The 20,827-nt window shown below is 41.0% G+C and overlaps 1 protein-coding gene across 1 annotated transcript; it reads right to left on the bottom strand.

The window, feature by feature from the left end:
- Window positions 1-14,563: 14,563 nt before the first annotated feature.
- ptgs2a (prostaglandin-endoperoxide synthase 2a) lies at window positions 14,564-19,305 on the bottom strand. The gene is made up of 9 exons (XM_072691422.1): window positions 19,152-19,305; window positions 18,270-18,386; window positions 18,025-18,168; window positions 17,380-17,690; window positions 17,181-17,264; window positions 16,782-17,028; window positions 16,093-16,379; window positions 15,827-15,974; window positions 14,564-15,291 (listed from the first exon to the last, which is right to left on the bottom strand). The coding sequence occupies exons 1-9, from the start codon at window positions 19,216-19,218 to the stop codon at window positions 14,879-14,881; spliced, it is 1,818 nt and encodes a 605-aa protein (XP_072547523.1). The 5' UTR covers window positions 19,219-19,305; the 3' UTR covers window positions 14,564-14,878.
- Between the last annotated feature and the right edge of the window lie 1,522 nt (window positions 19,306-20,827).

The following is a 20,827-nucleotide window of genomic DNA, read 5'->3' as shown; positions in this document are numbered from 1 at the left end:
CTGACCACTGGACCATTGCTGACCAGATATTATTTGGGCAGTGGACAGGTCAATGTCACTGCTAGGTTGAGAGTGGTTCCACCATCCAAAAATATCCAGACAAGAGTTGTTCTGTGGTCAGTAAATGACCTCTGATAAAGGGCTGGAGGATGACTAACAGAAAATGCATCAGCAGATGAGCTACAGTCTCTAACTGCACAGCTGCAAGGTAGAGCTTCATTGTAGGTGTTTCTAACAAAGTGGCCAGTGACTGTAAGTTGTGACAGTTTTACAGTATGACCCATTGCAGCTGGTGTGTTGTGTAGTGTACAGCTACATGATTCATGGTTTGACTCATGTCACACTGGCTGTAGAGTAGAGTGATGTGACACCTTAAAAAAGGTGAGAATCTGACGTGACCCATTTAATCACACGCCGCGCAAACACACTCTCCCTCGTCCCGTTTCCTGTTCAGTTGTTTTGTATTGGGTGTTCGACCGGTTGCCATGTAGGACATCAGTCACAGTGACAGTGACAGACGTTTTGCTCAGAATCAGCCCATGTGCCACCGGCTGGGTTCAGGTAGAGGTGATACCTGAGCTGGGTTGTTCCTGGATGACTGTCAGAGGAACTGAGTGGGTTGATTTATTGAGTCTTAAGGGCAAAACAGCAGCCTGCCCTCCTCAGGGTATTATTGCATTATGACTGTGCATATCTATACTGGGATATATGGGGATGGAAGGGGCGAATGGAATTTTCCAAGGGAGAGGCTTTCAGCCTATTTTTTTTTTTTTAGCAGGGTGTGGTGTCCCATCACCTCCACCTTCAAATCAGTCCTGGGATGTAATGCATTTTAAATAGTTTATCACTTACCCCAGAGGCAGTAGATCAGCCAGGAGATGTTCAGTATCTTCCTCTTATTTATACCAGGCTACTAGATAAATACTATATACTGTATACTGTACACTGTAAAATGCAAACTAAATCAAAGCCAAACAGACAATATGGTTCCTATCAGACAAATCAGACACTGATATTGAATCTGGCTGGTCTTTCATCGCACACAGTGGTAGCGTTTCCCAGAGGGCAGGAGGCTGAACAGTCTATAAGTAGGATGGGTGGGGTCTCCTGAGACTATCCTGAGAGCTCTGCTGAGGCAGCGTGACCTAAAGCGTCTATATCAATATAAAGGTCTTTAGGGAACTACATATGGTTCTTCTATGGCAACATGCACCTTTAGCGGTTAGAGCGCCGGGATATCGATAACAGGGTTGTGGGTTCGATTCCCGGGTTTGGCAAGCTGCCACTGTTGGGCCCTTGAGCAAGGCCCTTTACCCTCTCTGCTCCCCGGGCGCTGGAGTTGGCTGCCCACCGCTCTGGGTGTGTGTGTGTACTCACTGCCCCTAGTGCACTAGTGTGTGTGTGTTCACTACCACAGATGGGTTAAATGCGGAGGACACATTTCGCTGTACAGTGTACACTGTACAGTGACAAATACGTGCACCTTTACCTTTTACTTTACCTTTATTTTAACAGTGTATTCCATAGCAACCACCTGGGATACCATAGCAACTGCTTAGAAACAGAACTGCAACCACTTGAATCACAGCATGAATGACTAAGAACATAAGCATGTTGCAACTGCATAGCAACCACCTGGGGTACCATAGCAACTGCCTTGCAACAGCATGGAAAAAACTTGAAACAGCAGTGCAACCTGCCAGCAACCATCTAGAAGCCTCCTGCCTGGGAATTGCCAAATTGCTTCAGCTGGGCAATCACTCTTTTCTTCTTCACCTCCAATCATTTCAGGCTTTTACTGACAGCCTGGCAGAACTGCATGACCCGGGACGTTCTTTCTCTTTCTCTTTGTAGCTTCATAGCAGAACATTTCAGTTCTGGTTCATTTCAGTTTATAGCCAAACAAAATATTAATAAGTCATGAAAGTGATTTATTGGAGAAGGTACAGTGTGGGAAGTTATCTACTCTTCTTGCTGAGAACATGGAGTTAGCTTACTTAACAATGAACAATAAACAATGAACGTATCTCTGTGTGTGTGTGTGTGTGTGTGTGTGTGCATGCATGTAACACCAGCAGTGGTTTAACCCCCTCAGTGAGGTGAAGCTTGCCCCATAAGTGACCTCTACTATAAGAAATCACTATTTTTCTCAGCTATTCTGAGATACAAGTTCTTACACTGAGGTTTACCTGAGGGCGTCTAGGGTCATAATGCTTACATTGGCATCCTCTGTGAAGGTAATCATCATAATCATCATGATCTTCAGTTGGACGTAGGCGACACATCTCGAAAGATCTTTTTGGAGCAAAGTAAATGACTCTTTATGAAGCCATTGTGAAACGGAAGGGAGAGGGGGAGGACTAGTATTTGCAGCAGCAATCTTTATCAGAGTACCAATCCTTCCTTATCTTTGGACAAAGTTGCTCCATGACCACTAGGGGAATGTAAACAAAATGAGTCACATTGTACGTGAACATTTGGCTCTTGTTTGACGTTGAGTCGTGCATACATGCACACAAAAGGCCTGGAAAGTAAACTGGCAACTGCCAAAGACAGTTATGATCTTTGATAAACATCCAACAATCAGTACAAACAGGACATAAACATGTTTGAGAAGTTGAGTACAGGTTGGTGTGGCTGGAACCAGAATTGCGTCTTTTTGACCTATACAGTGGTTCCAACAGGGACCTCCCATACCCCGTACCTCCTATATTGCAGTTAAGGCACACAAAAGCACACAAAGTATAGTCATCTATAGATCATACTGCAACCAACCAGCAGAGGTGCTAGACCTGTGGTTGCTTCAACTTCTGTAGATTGTTGTGCTGTCCATGCTTTCTACAGTCATTGGTACAGATGCATGTTGAGGTATTTACAGTGCCAGTGCAGTATTACAGTATTTTGTATTAGTACAGAAGACAGTACAGTACTGTTTGTAAGTGCATGTGATCTGTGCAACATAAAGCAATACTAAAATAATGAGTAATAAGTGACTACAGACAAGAGTCCGGCTCAGATGATGGTACAGGCGATGATGCATGGATGAATAAATGAATGGAGGCAGGCTTCCATAGCTAAAACGCTCCCTGAGGAGGCCTGATTGCTCTCTTGTGTGTAAGAGATGTTTATGTAATACACATGGCTGGCAGCACGGCAGCACGTGAGTGACGGAGGGTCAATCAAATCAAAGCATCCGTTGCCACTCCTTGCTAGTGCTGAATCAAGCCATTAGTGACTCACGTTTTTCTTCCTTTCCCTTATAATCCGACTGATCCCTCCGTCCCTCCCTCACTCAGCCGGCTTTTGCATGCAGCATCTCTATTATATGATTAAGGGCTTTGCAGCTACACCTCTTTATAAGCTTCCCAAAAGTGGTAAGGGCTGTAAAGGCTTGCAGCATACAGCAGGCAGGTTAGTGCATGCATTGTGCAGGATGGTCTGGGCTGGGCCCTGTAATTTTAGTTACTTATGAGAAACTCTGCCTAAGCTCCTGCACTGAGGAGCCAGGCATGCCTTCGCTTTAATGGACTGTGTCTAACTGCAGTTTCTGGCCAGAAAGGCTTCTGAACACACCAAATCTTCTTTATTCTTCTAAACACTTGGCCCATGACAGCGCTATTCTGCCTGACCTGTTTGTTTGGCTGTTATGAAGCCACGGCCAGCCCTTGTTGGCTTCACAAAGCTGTGATTAGTTCTGTCACAACAGGACTGTGGAAAACCTAGCAGAGCATTAGGTTTGCATTTGGTTCATCACCAAGCCGTCCTTTTATTGAGATTTGATGAATCCCAAACTGACAAGCTGTGAAAAGATGTCTGCATACATTAATCTCTAAGTTCCGCCTCATATGCAGCAGAGAGTGACCTTCAGTGAGTTCATCTCCAGTCAACACAGCCACGAAGTCTAGGTTCTTCACTGTTCAGGTAATATTTCTGAGAAGATCAGAAAGAAGATAATCTTCTTGAGTGGATTTCACAGAGAAGGTGGGACTCCTACGTCCATGGAAGACCTGGTAGACCACCATCAATGATGCCCCCATGCAACTTTCATCTTTGAAATGAGGTGAAATATTACAGGAAATGATGAAAAATCCTGCACTGGCTACAAATAGGGCTCAGTCCATACCCTTCACCCAGCATTCTAATCACCCACTACATTACAACCTCTTGACCAGGGTAATCAGCATGACATGTCCTTTTGTCAGTGCTTCGCTGAAAGAAGCCCACCTCAACCGCCAGGTACTTAGACCAATTTTGCATTTCATGAATAAGATTTACATCATTATTACAGTTCTTACTAGATTCAAAGTTATGGTCTGAGACTGACTTGACAAATATCCAGAACGGTTCAAGGTCCATTATCTCTACCACTAAGTAGTAAGTAGAAGACGACTCAGTGCTGTGAGTCTGAAAGTCAATGAGAAGCTCTTACTGAGAAAATCACACTGCTGAAGCTGCTGTTGCTGTTGCTGCTGTAGCTTCTGAGACCAATGGACTGACCACCCTAGACTCCAGACCTCAACGTCGTTGAATGTGTCCAGAAGGCCTTAAAAAGTGAGAAACAGAAACTGCTCCCACTTCTAAGACTGAACTTTGCAGGTGTGGAAGAATCCCCTGCATATTTCAGAACACCCCCACCACCATGTTTAACAGATGAGGTGGTGCTTTGGATCTGGGACAGTAGGGGGTGCTTTGTATCTGTGAGAAGATATACTGAAAGTGAGTCTTCTGAAAATAAAGACAACGGTGGAGGCTCTAAACACTCAAACTCTACCTGTGCTTTTTCTCATTGGTTTATTTGACTGGAAATGAAAGAAACCAATGGAGAGCTCTGCCTTTCGCGGAGGAAGGTATGTGTAGATGTAATATATGATATATATGGAGGTTATGTCCACATCTCTGGATCAATTTATCACTTTGTATAATATATACTGGACGTTTCTTGTGCTTTTATAGTTAAGGTGTGTAGTATGAGCTGTGATGCTGTTTAAACCCTGCTTGGCCAGAGATCGTGTGGAATGGAAAATGCAGTATTAGCGCAGGCAGCTGTTTCCCCAGTTACAACAGCAGCACTTACCACACTTGGAAATGCAAAAAGGCTCGAAGCCAGGCAGGCCCAACCCTGCAGATCTGCCCTTGATTAAAGTTTACTTCTAACTTTCACACACTTCCAGTTTTGTAACACCTGGTGTTTTTGATTACGGCTGGGAAAATGACCTGAAATGAACTGGTTCTCTGCACTGACACATGAAAAAGCACCGTACACTCTAAACCTAGTTTTTAGACTGGAATCAACTCAAAACTTACTGTTGAACTGATCTGCTTAGAAGCTAAAAACAGTAAACACCTATTTAAAAGAATAGTTTGATATTAACATGTTGTTCACTTATTATAAACGATTGCATGCAAACTGCGACCTCATGAGATAATGCTAATCAGTGATTATTCAATATAAAATGATGATGCAACCCAGTTTCTGCACCCTCAATCCGATCTAAGTGTATTATTGCTGAATCCAATCCGATCTTTGTGTTTTCATAAATAATATGATGTGCGTATAATAAATACTGAATTAAAAGTTTTAGTAAAAAGTTAATGAAATGAGACTTATTATGAGATTTATTTAGTATTTTTTAAGTGGTGAAGCAGCTCTGCTGGTAAGTAACAGGGGAATATGGAGTTTAAAACAGTACATGTTGAACTGACGAGGTGTCTTGGTCAGTAAATATGTAAATTAAAGTAGATGTGTGGTAACTCTTGTGTGTATTGGGTCAGTTGGAAACAAGTGCAGCTTTACTGTGGAGCTCATTGAGGCAGTTTTAGGTCAGACTACTGGAGCAAACTGCTGAAGGCTGGCTGTGTCCAAATACTTTGCCGAATTGTCCTCTTCTAGATTCTGCTGATCTGGAACTCATGTGGATCCATAAGCTAGTCAGCTCTGCCAGTGCATTTACTGATGCCATAAGATTCAGATCAGCAGAGTCAAGGAGAGCAGACAGGAAGGGAAGGGTCAGTGAGAGTTTTCAGTCGCAGACATGAGAAAGCAAGTGGATGTTATGGGGAATCTGTTGTGTCTGGTGTAAACTGAGATGTTTACAGATCCAACTCTAAGACATACACAGAGAAATGTGAATAGTGCTCATACTATTAGTGTCTCAATTTGTATCTGTGAAGCCAGGCATTCACTGTGTGATTTGGGCCTATTTGTAAGACATGATTTTGGAATTTCAGGATTGGTCAGAATTTTAGCTGATGTGCGGTGTGAGAGAGGAAGTGATGTCCGATTAACTACCCAAATGAGCTCTGATTAAGCAGTCGGACAACTGTACGGACAACTGTTTTTTTTATCTCCAAAATTTTTTATCAGTTTTCTCACAGTCTGAGCAGTCTCCCAAAGCAATTTCTTACCATTAAAAGCTGTTTTCCTGAAATTCACAGACGAAGTCCATCGGTCACAATGTACACAGAGCGAGTAAAAACGCTCTGGACACCGCTAAACATGCATGCAGACAACCTCCAATTCTCTCTGCAAAATGGACAAACTGTTTGGGGCAGTTGTGACTCAGTGGTTAGAGCACTGGGCTGTTGATGACGGGGTTGTGGATTTGATACCTGGGCTCGGCAAGCTGCCACTGTTGGGCCGTTGACCAAGGGCCTTCACTCTCTCTGCTCACTGGGTGCCACAGTGATGGCTGCCCACCGCTCTGGATACACAAGATAAGATAAGATAAGATAAACCTTTATTAGTCCACAGTGGGGAAATTCACAGTGCCACAGTAGCAAAGGGATAGCAAGTCACTCTAAATTACACTATATACCCAATATAAATATAAATATTGTAAATAATAGAAGTCAAGGCATGTACAATAAGACAAGACAAGACAAGCATTTTAACTATTTGTGTTGGACACAGATGGACACATGTGCCCATTGTCACTGTGTGTGTTTGATGACTAGTGTATGTGTGTGTGTGTGTGTGTGTGTGTGTGTGTTCACTGCATGGATGGGTTAAAGGCGGAGGCCAAATTCCATCTGTGTCCAACACAAATAGTTAATATGCTGTCTTGTCTTGTCTTGCCTTATTGTCCATGTCTTGCAGCCACCTGCGGGTGCATGTACATCTCCTCTTTTCATATGCAGTACCATATTCTGCCATGTTCTGCTGAACTGAGTGCTTGTATTAAGGCAGAGGTTCGCCTGGGGGGCAGGGACACTGTATGGGGAGAAAAGTTAGGACCATTTTAATGGCCTGTGGTGGACAGGAGCCCTAAAAATGTAATAATTGAGTTCTTATTTAACAGAACTGTTAAAGTTGTGGGGCACAGTGTAACTACTTTTCATATGGCCCAAAATCCCAAGCGGTGCATGGACCACCCAGGTTGCAGCATATCAGTCGAACTACTTTCGTACAGTGGAAGCATATGAATCACCTTGGGAGAAGAAAGAAGATTTCCAAAATTGCACAGTCTACGCGTGCCTTTAAGTGTATTATCTGTTCATTCCTAATGTGGAATGGATATTCGCTCATGTGCCTCATTTCCGGTGGTCTAATTCCACCCTGTCCTGTTTCATTATAAAAAATCAGATTAAACAGATGCTGGTTCGGCCTCCTTCAGTTAACATCCAACTCGAGCCGCGGGCCAAGCTACATTAACAAAACACAGGTTCAGAGTGGCTGAGGGGGTTAAAAGGCTCCTCATATCAGCGTGGAATGCTGCCACTCCCAGTGAGCTTATTTCTACATGCTACAACTCTCCCGTGGTCCCGGCTTTGTTTGGCCCAGGAACAAAGTTCCAGCCTCTTTTTTATTCCTCCCCTCTTCCAGTAATTCATACATCCTAAAGTCTTTCCCAGAAAGTAATGCCTGTCTCGCCTAACGCAACACACACACACACACACACACACTACAGGTTTATTCACAGTGTTTTGATTTGCTTTTCAATTATATGGAGGGTAACAGGATCTCATGAGTCAAGCCAGCTCAAAGCTTTGGGGAGAATTCTTCTGAGTTTTCACATTAGGTAAAGATAAAAGGAGGATTCTTTATTTCCAAGCAGCTTAATGTTTTTAATATTCCTGCTCAGTCATGGTGCCAGTCAGCGAATGTTCCTCAGAACCTCTCTAAAGCTCACAGTGTTGCAGCATAGAGACATCTGTGATGTTGTTTGTTAGACCGTTTTGGGAGTGGGTTGCCCAATTTTCTCCCTCATGTAGCTGTGTCCATTTCCACTCACTAGGTCCAGAGTCTTCTCACTGCCAGGAACAAGGCCTGTAGGAGCTCAGAGACTCAAGATAAACCACTGTAGATTAACTGAACAGGCCCATTAATCTGTACAGATGATAGAAGAAATCTTATCTGTCCATTAGCCCACTAGACTAAACTCGGGGGACCACCCAGAGGTCCAGGAACCAAGCTTGCAACAATCGAATCAACTTCCATTAAAGGTTAAGAGTTTTTTTTTTCACTCCTGCTGTAAAGTTGCTGCTCTGGAGTTGCCATTTATACTATATGACAAAAGTATTGGGACACCTGCTCATTTATTCATTCGTTTCTTCTGAAATCCAGGGGTATTCAAATCAGAGTTTATCCTGCTTTTGTTAGGGTAACTGTCTCTACTGTCCAGCAAAGAAGACTTTCTGTGAGGATTTGATTGCATTCAGCGACAAGCAAGCATTTGTCACGTCAGAATGTTGGATGATCACCATGGGCATGATGATTTGGATCTCATCCCTAACTCTCCAGTTCATCTCAAAAGTATTGGATGGAGCACCACCATCATTCCACAGCTCAATGCTGGGGGGCTCTATACCCCTCTAGCCCACACCTGGCATTAGTCATGGTGCCCATATGTTCATATTTATCTGCTTCAGGGGGTCCTATTGAATTGGCAGTACTTCTCTACAGGGACTAGACAGGTTGTGTGTGTGCATTTGCACATCTAAGTGAGCAATGGGTACCTTGAAGTAGCTGAATGCATTCATAAGAATGGGTGTCCACAAACTTTTTTTTTTTAGCCAAATGCTTTTGCATTGTGTCAAATCTCCCTAACAAGTGGACCAGTGGAATTCGAACCAGCAATCCTCGGATCATAATCTGCTCCGGGTTTTCTATGACAGTGTAAAGAGCTTTAGATGGAAGGATCTCGTTTGGAGAGTGTAAATTGTCCAAGCAGTGTCCCAAAGAAAGCTGAACTGAGGTCATTAGAAGTGGTTTAGACTTGCACCTTATCTACGTTTTCGAATATGCATGCTTTCCCTGCACCTTGTGAGTAAACTTACATAAGACACATCCTAGTCTGCCTGTCTGCTGTAACTGAGTGAATTTTCCAGCCTCAGTGAACTTGTAAGTCTGGGTGCTTGAATATCCCACTGTATTCTGCTGTTTTGGCTCAGGAACAGAGTCCTGGTTTCTGGTATATTCCATCCCTCTTCCAGTAATTCCTGTGGCAAACGTGTGGTTAGTATTAGTATGACATTTATAATGGCCCTGTTTCCAGCCCTTCTACCTTCTGTACTTTTCCATTCCCTACTACATCCACTCTACTAGGTGCACCAACCTTCACCTAAAGTACCGAAAGTCACTGGCCAATCTCATACCCATTGTGTTAGTTGTGTGTTTATTCAACCATTTCCAGTGCTCTCCAGGATAAAGGCCACTATTTCCAGTTCCCATTCAACACCTACACACTTAAAAATAAAGGTGATGCCCGAGAAGCACCACTTTTGGTTTCATAAAGAACAATTTTCAGAATATTTTGGAACTTTTGAAGGTTCTTCACACTCACTCATCTCTATCACAAGCATAAAAAGTGGTTCTTCAATGGCATCACTCAAAGAGTTTATCTAATCAGCCCATCATTACAGTACATTAAATGAGATGCTGGTCGTGCAGTACTGTGCCCCGGAGTAGAGTTTTAGGCTTTTCCACCACCCAAGACTATTGAATGTTACCGCAAATCTCTAAATGTGATGTGAAATTCTTTATTTCCATTCCTCTGCAATTCCGACAGCAATTTTGGAGCTCTGACAGCATGGAGATTTCCAGTAGGTGCTGAAAATGAAATGTGGTTTATACTCATAATGCATCATTTCAGGCACAGACTGTAATCCTGCATGCAGTTTCTCATGTCTTCTATCACAGGGTTAGACTGTAATTGGATGTGAAAGCTGAGTTCGGAAATAATGTTGTGGCACTTGATTTGAAATGGTGCCTCAGATTTACATGGTTGCAAATGAATATAATGATTTAGCAACGTGTGTCTAACCAAAATATAGAAACTAAGCAATTTTGTTGATGTAAAATGTCTTATTTGTGTGCATTTAATGAAATACAGATATTCTGGATTTTAGTGTCTGTATTCAGTTCCAGTAGCATTGTAAAAGGCCAGTATTCAGAATTACAGTTACATTTACCTTTCATTGGTGCATACTGTCAGAATATTTTAATATTTACTATTTACTCACTAAATTTAATTTTAAAAAAGACTATCATCAAAATGAACACCATCAGCACTGGCCTATTAACTGTTTAACCAGATTATGGTCTGTAGGAAACTCATTTGTTAGATAGACCCTAAAAACAAACAACCAGTTTCCGGTTCCAGTTATTTATTTCTTTATGTTTTACTGAACTCTACTAAAGCCTGAGTAGACTGATAAACCACTGTGCTTCCTGTAGTTGATCAGTTATTTATCTCAGTGTTACTGAGCTCTACTAAAGCCTGAGTAGACTGATAAATCACTGTGCTGATCAGTTATTTACCTCAGTGTTACTGAGCTCTACTAAAGCCTGAGTAGACTGATAAATCACTGTGCTGATCAGTTATTAATCTCAGTGTTACTGAGCTCTACTAAAGCCTGAGTAGACTGATAAATCACTGTGCTGATCAGTTATTAATCTCAGTGTTACTGGGCTCTACTAAAGCCTGAGTAGACTGATAAATCACTGTGCTGATCAGTTATTGATCTCAGTGTTACTGAGCTCTACTAAAGCCTGAGTAGACTGATAAATCACTGTGCTGATCAGTTATTTATCTCAGTATTATTGAGCTCTACTAAAGCCTGAGTAGACTGATAAATCACTGTGCTGATCAGTTATTGATCTCAGTGTTACTGAGCTCTACTAAAGCCTGAGTAGACTGATAAATCACTGTGCTGATCAGTTATTTACCTTAGTGATACTGAGCTCTACTAAAGCCTGAGTAGACTGATAAATCACTGTGCTGATCAGTTATTGATCTCAGTGTTACTGAGCTCTACTAAAGCCTGAGTAGACTGATAAATCACTGTGCTGATCAGTTATTTATTTCAGTGTTACTGAGCTCTGCTAAAGCCTGAGTAGACTGATAAATCACTGTGCTGATCAGTTATTGATCTCAGTGTTACTGAGCTCTACTAAAGCCTGAGTAGACTGATAAATCACTGTGCTGATCAGTTATTAATCTCAGTGTTACTGGGCTCTACTAAAGCCTGAGTAGACTGATAAATCACTGTGTTGATCAGTTATTTACCTCAGTGTTACTGAGCTCTACTAAAGCCTGAGTAGACTGATAAATCACTGTGCTGATCAGTTATTGATCTCAGTGTTACTGAGCTCTACTAAAGCCTGAGTAGACTGATAAATCACTGTGCTGATCAGTTATTTATTTCAGTGTTACTGAGCTCTGCTAAAGCCTGAGTAGACTGATAAATCACTGTGCTGATCAGTTATTGATCTCAGTGTTACTGAGCTCTACTAAAGCCTGAGTAGACTGATAAATCACTGTGCTGATCAGTTATTAATCTCAGTGTTACTGGGCTCTACTAAAGCCTGAGTAGACTGATAAATCACTGTGTTGATCAGTTATTTACCTCAGTGTTACTGAGCTCTACTAAAGCCTGAGTAGACTGATAAATCACTGTGCTGATCAGTTATTGATCTCAGTGTTACTGAGCTCTACTAAAGCCTGAGTAGACTGATAAATCACTGTGCTGATCAGATATTTATCTTAGTGTAAAAATAGGCATATTCCTGATTATGCCTATTTTTCTATTTTTAATATATAATAAACATATTATAATTGCATTACTTTTAAGTATTGTATTGGAATGTTTCTGAATACTTTTTGGACAGTGTACTCAGTATTCAGCTATCACTACTCTTGCCTGATTCATGTGCTACCACTTGATACATCTGATTTATAAACATTTATTTCAGTGTATCAATGTACATGAGCGACCTCTGGTCACTTTATTAGAAACCCCTTGCTGGTGTAGCGTAAGAAACTGCTGCTCCTATGTTGTTTTAGCCATCCTCCAGCGATTTCCAGTAGGTTAAAAAAGTACAAATCTGCTGTTTTAATTGTCATATATGTCTATAATTTTCAGTGTTTATACCTGAAGGCTCAGATGCAATTGGACATAAAAGTGAGTCTGGAGTTTCCAAACAAACAGGCAGTTTTTAAGTGCATCATCATACTGTAAATACCTTAATTGCTACACACAGTGTTTCAAGTGATACCTTTCTCTCCTATCTAATTATGGTCATTGTGCTGCAGTGCTTTTCCTGGTGAGTTTTGTAATGCTTTGTTCTCAGATCTGTGGAGTAACTTGCTCCTTTTGCTCAGTTAGTCCCACGTTCTCGAGTAAAATGTTTGATTGTATTTGTACTTTCCTGAGGGTTCTTAGGTGCTAACACCTTTACTTGTAGGTACATTAGTGAATGAATCCCTCATCAACTTTAACCTGAAGGAGCTTGCAAGGATATGCCAAGAGGAATGGATGAAAATGTCCAGAAGCAAGTATTTCAAGCTCATAGCTTCTTTCCCAAGATGCCTTAAAGCTGTAATTGCTGCCAAAGGTGCATCAACCAATAATTAGGCTATTAATATTAGGATGTGTATAGATATGTAACCCTTAAATAACTCACTTTGTAATTATTGGCAGGTGTGTATAGATGTTCGTAGATGTTTAAGGCAAAAAAAAATAACCTCAATCTATTATAGAAGAAAGGGGTGTGCAGACTTTCCAGCTTGACTGTACATGAACTGCGATAGACAGACATTGATGTTTGATGAATGTCCAATCACAGGTTAACCAATCACAAGCTAGCCAATATAGTGTAGATCCCCCTTGTGCTGCCAAAACAGCTCTGACCCATCAAGGCAGGGCCTCCACAAGACTTCTGAAGGTGTCCTGTGGAATTCTGAATGCCAAGAAGTTAGCAGCAGATCCTTTAAGTTCTGTAAGTTGTGTGATGGGACCTGCATGAGCATCAATGACCCTATCGCAGATTTAGAGCACTTTTGGTAGGTACTGAGCACTGCATACCCGGAACCACCCCACAAGACCTGCCTGATGTTTTAGTGGTGCTGTTCTGGCTGAGTTGTCTAGAACATCACAGTTTGGTTCGGGTCAAAGTTTGTCCATTTTTCCTGTTTCAGCACCTTCATCATCTTCAAGAACTCACTATTCACTTGCTGCCTTGACAGCAGCCATTGTAAGCATGGTCATTCTGGTCAGGCTGGTCATTTAGCTTGTTCATGCTAGTCATACCAGTCAAAAAAATTGGTCATTCTGGTTATTTAGATTGGTCAGGTTAGACATGCTGGTAGATCGGTTATATCTGCAAACATACCCTATATGCTGGTCAAGGTCTTGACCAGATTAACCAGCTGGAACTGGCCAGGCTGTTATTTTTTTCAGCAAGGATCTTTTCAATTGGCTCCTGGCATCCTCTATTGTTTTGTTTCTCTTATTAGCTGTGAGGCTGGGTTAGTGAATTACAAGTGATTTATGTAATTTATGCAAGTCACTTTGATGTGGTTTATGTTAATTGGTAAATATTGTTCAATCCAGTCTCTTAGAAGCTACTCATCACAGTTGTGTGGGACCACTTTACATAACCTGATGTTTCCCAAAACTAAACAAACTGTGTCTAATGCCAGAGGCCGGTGGTTTGGAGCTCTTCTAAAGGGTTGGGTAATCACAGCAGGAGTGAGTGCATTAGCAGGTCATAAACAGCATCGCTGTTGTTTATATTACTGTGAAAGCGTCTTTTAGTAATCTTTTCCACATTTTGTTGTTTGTGTACAACTCATCAGATGTTGGATCCTCTGAAGCAGCAGCTGGATCCGATCAGTACCCATACTTTCACTATAGTACAGTTTCAGCTCTTTAATTGAGTTAGATTGGGGTACAGTACCATACTTTCACTATAGTACAGTTTCAGCTCTTTAATTGAGTTAGATTGGGATACAGTACCATACTTTCACTATAGTACAGTTTCTGCTCTTTTAATTGAGTTAGATTGAGATACAGTACCATACTTTCACCATAGTACAGTTTCTGCTCTTTAATTGAGTTAGATTGGGATACAGTACCATACTTTCACCATAGTACAGTTTCAGCTCTTTAATTGAGTTAGATTGGGGTACAGTACCATACTTTCACTATAGTACAGTTTCTGCTCTTTAATTGAGTTAGATTGGGATACAGTACCATACTTTCACTATAGCACAGTTTCTGCTCTTTTTGTGTTAGATCGGTTAGATTGATTGATACTCTTTATATAAAAAACAAAAAGACATTTTTATTGAAAAATTTCAGCTGGATTTAATAACATTAATGAAATGGTCTTAAAAAATTCATAATGCATATATCAGAACAGTACATATCATGAACTTGCATGTCGCAGAACTTCCTTTAAACACTTGCAACACAGAACCCAGAAATAATTTAATAAAATAAAAAAAATAAATAAACAGGAGGTTCTGTCTGTCAATAAATAAATAAATAATTACACAAATAAATAATATAATAAATACACTTAATCATACATTTAGGAATAATGCCATCATTAAACAACCTGTGTAAAATCCTGCAGGGTTGTTGTTCATTGTTTTTACAGCTCAGAAGTCCGTTCTTTCAGTAAAACAGTGGGACTGATCTCGCTGTGTCCGGAGGGGTCTGAGCTGGCATTGCCACTCGCTGCGCTGGGAAACTTTACATCAGGCACTTTGAAGGACACCATAGGGCAGGGTCCTTTAACATTGAGGCACACCAGCTTCTTCAGCGAGGCACTGTTGACTATATCAAATCCCACTTTGCCACCAAATGTGCTGGGCATCCAGTACTCAGGGGAGCAGATGGGATTTCCCAAAAGGCCTTTCAGGGAATAGGGGGCACCCATCTCCACCATGGTCTCTCCGAACACGGCGTTGGGCCTGGGCTTTTCCACCAGCAGCCCAGAGTACAGCTCCACTGAGTCTATATCTCCATATAGTTTCTCCAGCTCTGCTGCAAGCTCCTTATTACCTAAAAACAACAAAGATATAAATGCAGATTATTATTTAGGAACCTTTATAGTTTTACGTTTTATGCACTAAAACAACTGACCAGATGGGTGTAAGATGGAAAATTGGTATATGTTATGGTATTTATTCATATGAGAACCTGTATGTGGACCTAGATTGCCAGTTATTCGCTACATATGTTAAATATTAGTTCCATAGTGTTTCCAGTATATTACACTTTATTAAATCTACTAAATAATAGTAGATATTGAAAATACTGGATACTTAATAGTTCATAGTAGACAAAGAATAATTCATACTGGGAACTGAATCATTCTTAGTAGATACTGAATCATTTAGAACAGATACTGATAATTCATAGGGGATACTGAATACCATATAGTAGATACTGAATGGCTCATAATGGATACTGAATAATTTAGAGTAGACACTGAATAATTTGTGGCAGATAGTAAATAATTCATAGCGGATACTGAATAGTTTATAGAAGATACTGAAAAATGTATAACGATACTACATAATTGGCCATGTCTCACCTGTCATGTCTTCAAAGGACGTGTAGGGTCTCAAACCGAAACGTTTCCTGTAAGCATTGAAGGACTGATAGCGCATCTGTCTGCTGTGTTCCAGAACCTTAGTTGCCATTACCTGCACTGGAGGAGGCAGGTTCCATCCACCAGAAATCTGAGGAGATACAAGGTCAGGTCTGATGAGTATATATGAATGTGTTTGTCGTAATGAGACCTGCTAAAGGAATATTTCCGACTGTGAAGTCGTAAAAGACACGAGCAGAGGTACTCACCCTGCCAGCAGTTTGCTTGGTGAAGGACTCCACCAGGTTACTGATGCCGTGCTCGGTCACTATGGAGTTGTTGAAGAAGAACTGAGGGTACGAGTAGACCTGATGCTGGATGTGAAAAGTGTCAGGCATCAGCGGGTGCCAGTGGTATAGCGTGTTGAACTCAGAGGCGATGCGGTTCTGGTACTGAAACCTCTGGCTGAAGAGGAGCTCTGGGTCGAACTTCAGCCTAAAGTGGTAGCCGCTCAGGTGCTGGACGTAATCCTCGATCACGATTTTGATCGTCTCACCTGGGGGAGAAGGAAGGAGAGCATTAATCTCAGTATTGTTACATTATTAAAACCTTGTTGTTCTAGTCTTATTGGATCCCAGTGTTTTATTCATTCTCATAAGCGATCATCATAAGAGAGAGTTCTTCCCTACTGTAGTCTGAGCTTAAACTGAGGCTTGAATTACTCTGAATCATTGCCAATTTGAAGGATCCAGCACATATTTTGCAGATAATCTGTATGTCTGTATAATTTCGTATTCTGTATTGTAGCCAGATTTAAGAGAAAAATGGCAAAAATGGAGATATGAGGTTTTTGTAGTTATAGTATATAGGAATAGTTATTTCCAGTGTCCTTTACTCATTTATCTTTGTATTTTATTAAACATAAAAATTTCCCAATGGTCTCCAGAGGTCTCCTCACCGATCAGAATTAGCCGTGTGGTCTGGAAGATGCGCTCATCTTCCCAGTCAGGATGCTCCTCCTTCAAAATGTCACACACACGGTTGTGTTCCCTGAGCCAGATGGTGGCATACATCATCAGGCCAGGGACCAAGCCGAAAGCCTCGTGACCCACAGCGAAGCGGTGCTCCTCAGGAACATTCGGAGGGTAATGCATCTCCACCTGGACATCTTTAACCAGCGGGGGGTAGACCTCGCCATCCACAACCTGCGTGTCCAATACAAAGTCATTACAGTCAATACACTTTCCCATGGTTACACTATAACAAAAGATCACACAAATGAAGACCAGGTGACATCTCATGATGAATGGACCAATCGAAATGTTATAAGTCATCTGTTAAGACCTAAGTTTTATACCTGAAATTTCATCTTTCCGTCTTTAAAAAGCCTCAGTTTGTGCTGCCTCTCCAGAGATTCTCCATACACATGACTCAGATCCACCTGAAACGGGTCAGAACAACCAGGTTAGATAACTCAGCCCCAAAGAACTGCAGCAGCCACCTGAAACAGGTCCATGTTTAAGGTCACTCCCCATATATATGTACACGATACTCACTCCATGACCCAGAGATCTGGTGAAGGCTGCTCCTTTCTTCAAGTCGGATTTGAAGAACTGGTGGGTGAAATGCTGGGCGAAGAAAGCGAACATCAGGCTCGTTCCCTGCGGATCTGGAACGAACTGCCGTCTCAGGAGCACCTTCTCCACCACCTGCTTGGCGTCCGGAAGGGCTGCGGTTCCACCAGGGCAGTGTGTGGGCAGTGGGGGCAGGGTGCGGGTGTAGTAGGACAGGTTGGAGTAGGCCTCCCAGTTTTTGTAGCCATAATCAGCGTTGTATGTTGGCGGGCTGTCGACCAAATTCGACCTTGCTGCAAATTGAAAGATCAGGAGAACAATTATTATTGTGTATGCTTAGGATACATTATTCCATAGATTTTCCAGAGTTTTCAGATTTTTCCATGTTTTTCTATATAATTCAGACATAAACATCAGTCATAATGTCATATACTCCTGAGAAACTACAGTCAGTGGTGTAGATACCTAAACCAGAGATCTCCAAAAGCTACATTACTCAGGCTTACTATACGCAATTTATATGGAAACACTGCCTGAGACATTTTTTACACTAGTTTTTAGATGAATTTAGTCTAAAATAGAAACAACAGCCACCACATTCGCATACTCTGCAATAATTCAACGTACATGTGAGCACGTAGCGCATTATAGCGTCCCTCAGGAAGGAGATGTTGTTGATGATGTCCCATATCCATTTGTAATGCGTCAGAATGTGATGCACGGTGTTCGGACTTGGCTTCAGGATGGACCTGATCCTCGTGGAAAGTTCAGCTAGAGACAACAGTCAGGCAAACGCAGCATTAGTGTCAAAAGCTGTGGTGTACAGGGGACAGCTGACCATCAGTGGACACAGAATGCAGATGGCTACTTACGAGTGGTGCAGTTTTCTCCATAGTACCCTGTTCTGGTACAGTCACACTCATAGGAGTCTGAACCTTTGGACACACACAGTCCACTGTTCTGACATGGCTGGGCACAGCAGGGGTCCACTGCAAAAGTCAAACACAGAGGAAATGACTTATTTATGTATTCAATATAAGATACAATAACAATCAAATTATGAAGTTATGTTACAAATTCATATTTTGGGTGTGTTTGAGGTAACAAGATGGAATACAATATATTATTTCTGCAATATAATATAAAATTAGCCATTTGGATGTAGGGGAAACAGACATAAACGTATGCAAAATTTTAAAACAACATAAATAAGAAAAATAATAAAAAGAAAAAAATATATACATTTGGTATATTATAAATATTTTTCTTACGCTTTGTTTCTACAATATAATATACTTTGAAGTTTTTTATAAAGGTTTTTTGAAGACTATGATATTTCTACTGTATAATATCATAGTATAATATATAGTATAAGCTTATTTCTACAATGTCAAAAGTTCTTACATAAAGGTTATTTGGGACAATAAAACATATTTCTACTATTTAATATCAATTTAAATGCTTTATAACGATTTTGTTTTGTATGTTCTACTACGTATAGTAAATATAGTATTCATACAGTAAAATATATTATATACAAAAAGTAATATGTATAGTAAAACAGTCTATATAACTATATATCAATATATTTTTTGAAGATTTTAGGAAAATAACTTATACAATATAATGTACATTCAGGTACACACATCCTGAAACTGCTGACAATATCCTGAGCTCCAGCAGCGTCAGTGCTTGGACCCCTAAAACTGCCCTGGTCTCCTCTACAGGTTTTTAAGCACAGCCGTTAAACTTACGTCCACAGCAGGAGAAGATCTGCAGGTTCACAAGAAGAAGCGAGAAGAAGCAGGCGGCCTTATTCATCCCTCTATGAGCTTTAGTCGAGCTGAAGAGCTGCTTCTCTGGGTCTCTGAGCTGGGTCGAAAGTTGCCTTGCTGCTCTCTCTCACTCTCTCTCTCTCTCTCTCTCTGTCTCTCTCGCTGGTTTTAAATCTCCAGAAAGTGGTGACGTCATCGGCGTGAGCTCACTCAAAATTCTGGTATGTCGATAAACACCCCCCTCCCCCTCCCCACACCCCCCCCCTTTTATCCTCTCTCATACACATTTACAGCAGTGCAGTAATAACTGATTTCACACCAGAACAATGTGATGATGCTGATGATGATGATGATGATGATGATGATGCAAATGATGATGATGAGGAGGAAGAGGATCATCATCAGCATCATGATAAGGATATAATAAGACATGGGGGTGCTGCCTAAAATGTATTGTTCTCCCAAAGTTTCCTAAGCGACTGGAATTTTAATAGGATATAAGGAGATGTCAGCACTGTGTCAGACGGGGTGCGCCTCACTGTGGTGAAAAGGTGAGGTGCAACCAGGGATGAGGCCATTTATTTATTTATTTATTTATTAATACATAATGTACATTTAATGACTGCTGTGAATGTTATACATTAACATAGCCAAGCCTTACTGTGCATTAAACACACACATATATATATGGACAAAAGTATTGGGACACTTACTCATTCAACGGATCTCCTGAAATCAAGGCTATTAAAAAGAGCTGATCCTGCTTTTGTTGGAGTAACTGTCTCTACTGTCCAGAGAAGAAGTAGAGCTTTCTGCTAGATTTTGGAAGAGCATTGTTGTGTGGATTTGATTGTATTATGTGACAACAGCGTTAGTGAGGTCAAAATCGGATCAGTAGGCCCGCCTCATCCCCAACTGCCCAGCTTGTCCACTATCTATCATTCCAGAGATCACAGTTCTTCCACTGCTCCACAGCTCCTCAATGCTGGGGGCTTTATACCCCTTCAGCCCATGCCTGGCATAATTAGGTTCATGTTGCTCTGCTCCAGAAAGTCCTATTCTATTGGCAGTACTTCTCTACAGGTGCTAGTCAAGCTGTTTGCATGCATTTGCACATCTGTGTCAGCAGCAATGGGTGCAACTTAAAGTAGCTGAATGCATTTATTAGAAGGGGTGTCCACAAACATGTGGAGTTGACTAATGTAACCTGACTATCGCACCACTATCCCACAGTTACTCAGCTGTTTTTACGCCCCCTGGTGTTCTTGTTTTGTGTAAAAAAATCCCCTAAGTTCAAAGCTGATAAATAAAAAATAGCCGGCAAAAATACAGTCAGCAGTTAAAAGAGGTGTAGTGCAAAATCCTGTTTCCTGTCATGATATAAAGACTGGGTGGTGCGAGGGTGGAGGCTTTTCCTAATCAAAACATTATTTTCCCCATATCAGAGTTTTTTGGAGAGTGTAATCTACAGTGTATTACATTGTTTTATATTTTGCACAATTAATATTATATATATTATTATATATTATATATATATCATTCTTATTATTGTAGTTTGTTTTATGTTTTGAATAATTATATATATATATATATATATATATATATATATATATATATATATATATAGAGAGAGAGAGAGAGAGAGAGAGATAGAT

Source organism: Salminus brasiliensis, chromosome 11, assembly GCF_030463535.1.
Source record: "Salminus brasiliensis chromosome 11, fSalBra1.hap2, whole genome shotgun sequence".
NCBI classification, from domain to species: Eukaryota; Metazoa; Chordata; class Actinopteri; order Characiformes; family Bryconidae; genus Salminus; species Salminus brasiliensis.
This window is presented reverse-complemented; position numbering and strand designations above follow the sequence as displayed.

Bases quoted from the DNA above. Each gene is read 5' to 3' on its own strand.
- ptgs2a (XM_072691422.1), bottom strand. From the start codon at position 19,218: ATGAATAAGGCCGCCTGCTTCTTCTCGCTTCTTCTTGTGAACCTGCAG. The intron at 18,387-19,151 runs GTAAGTTTAACG...TGACTTTTGCAG, and splicing joins GATCTTCTCCTGCTGTGGAC to TGGACCCCTGCTGTGCCCAG. The intron at 15,975-16,092 runs GTGAGTACCTCT...GTATCTCCTCAG, and splicing joins CCAAGCAAACTGCTGGCAGG to ATTTCTGGTGGATGGAACCT.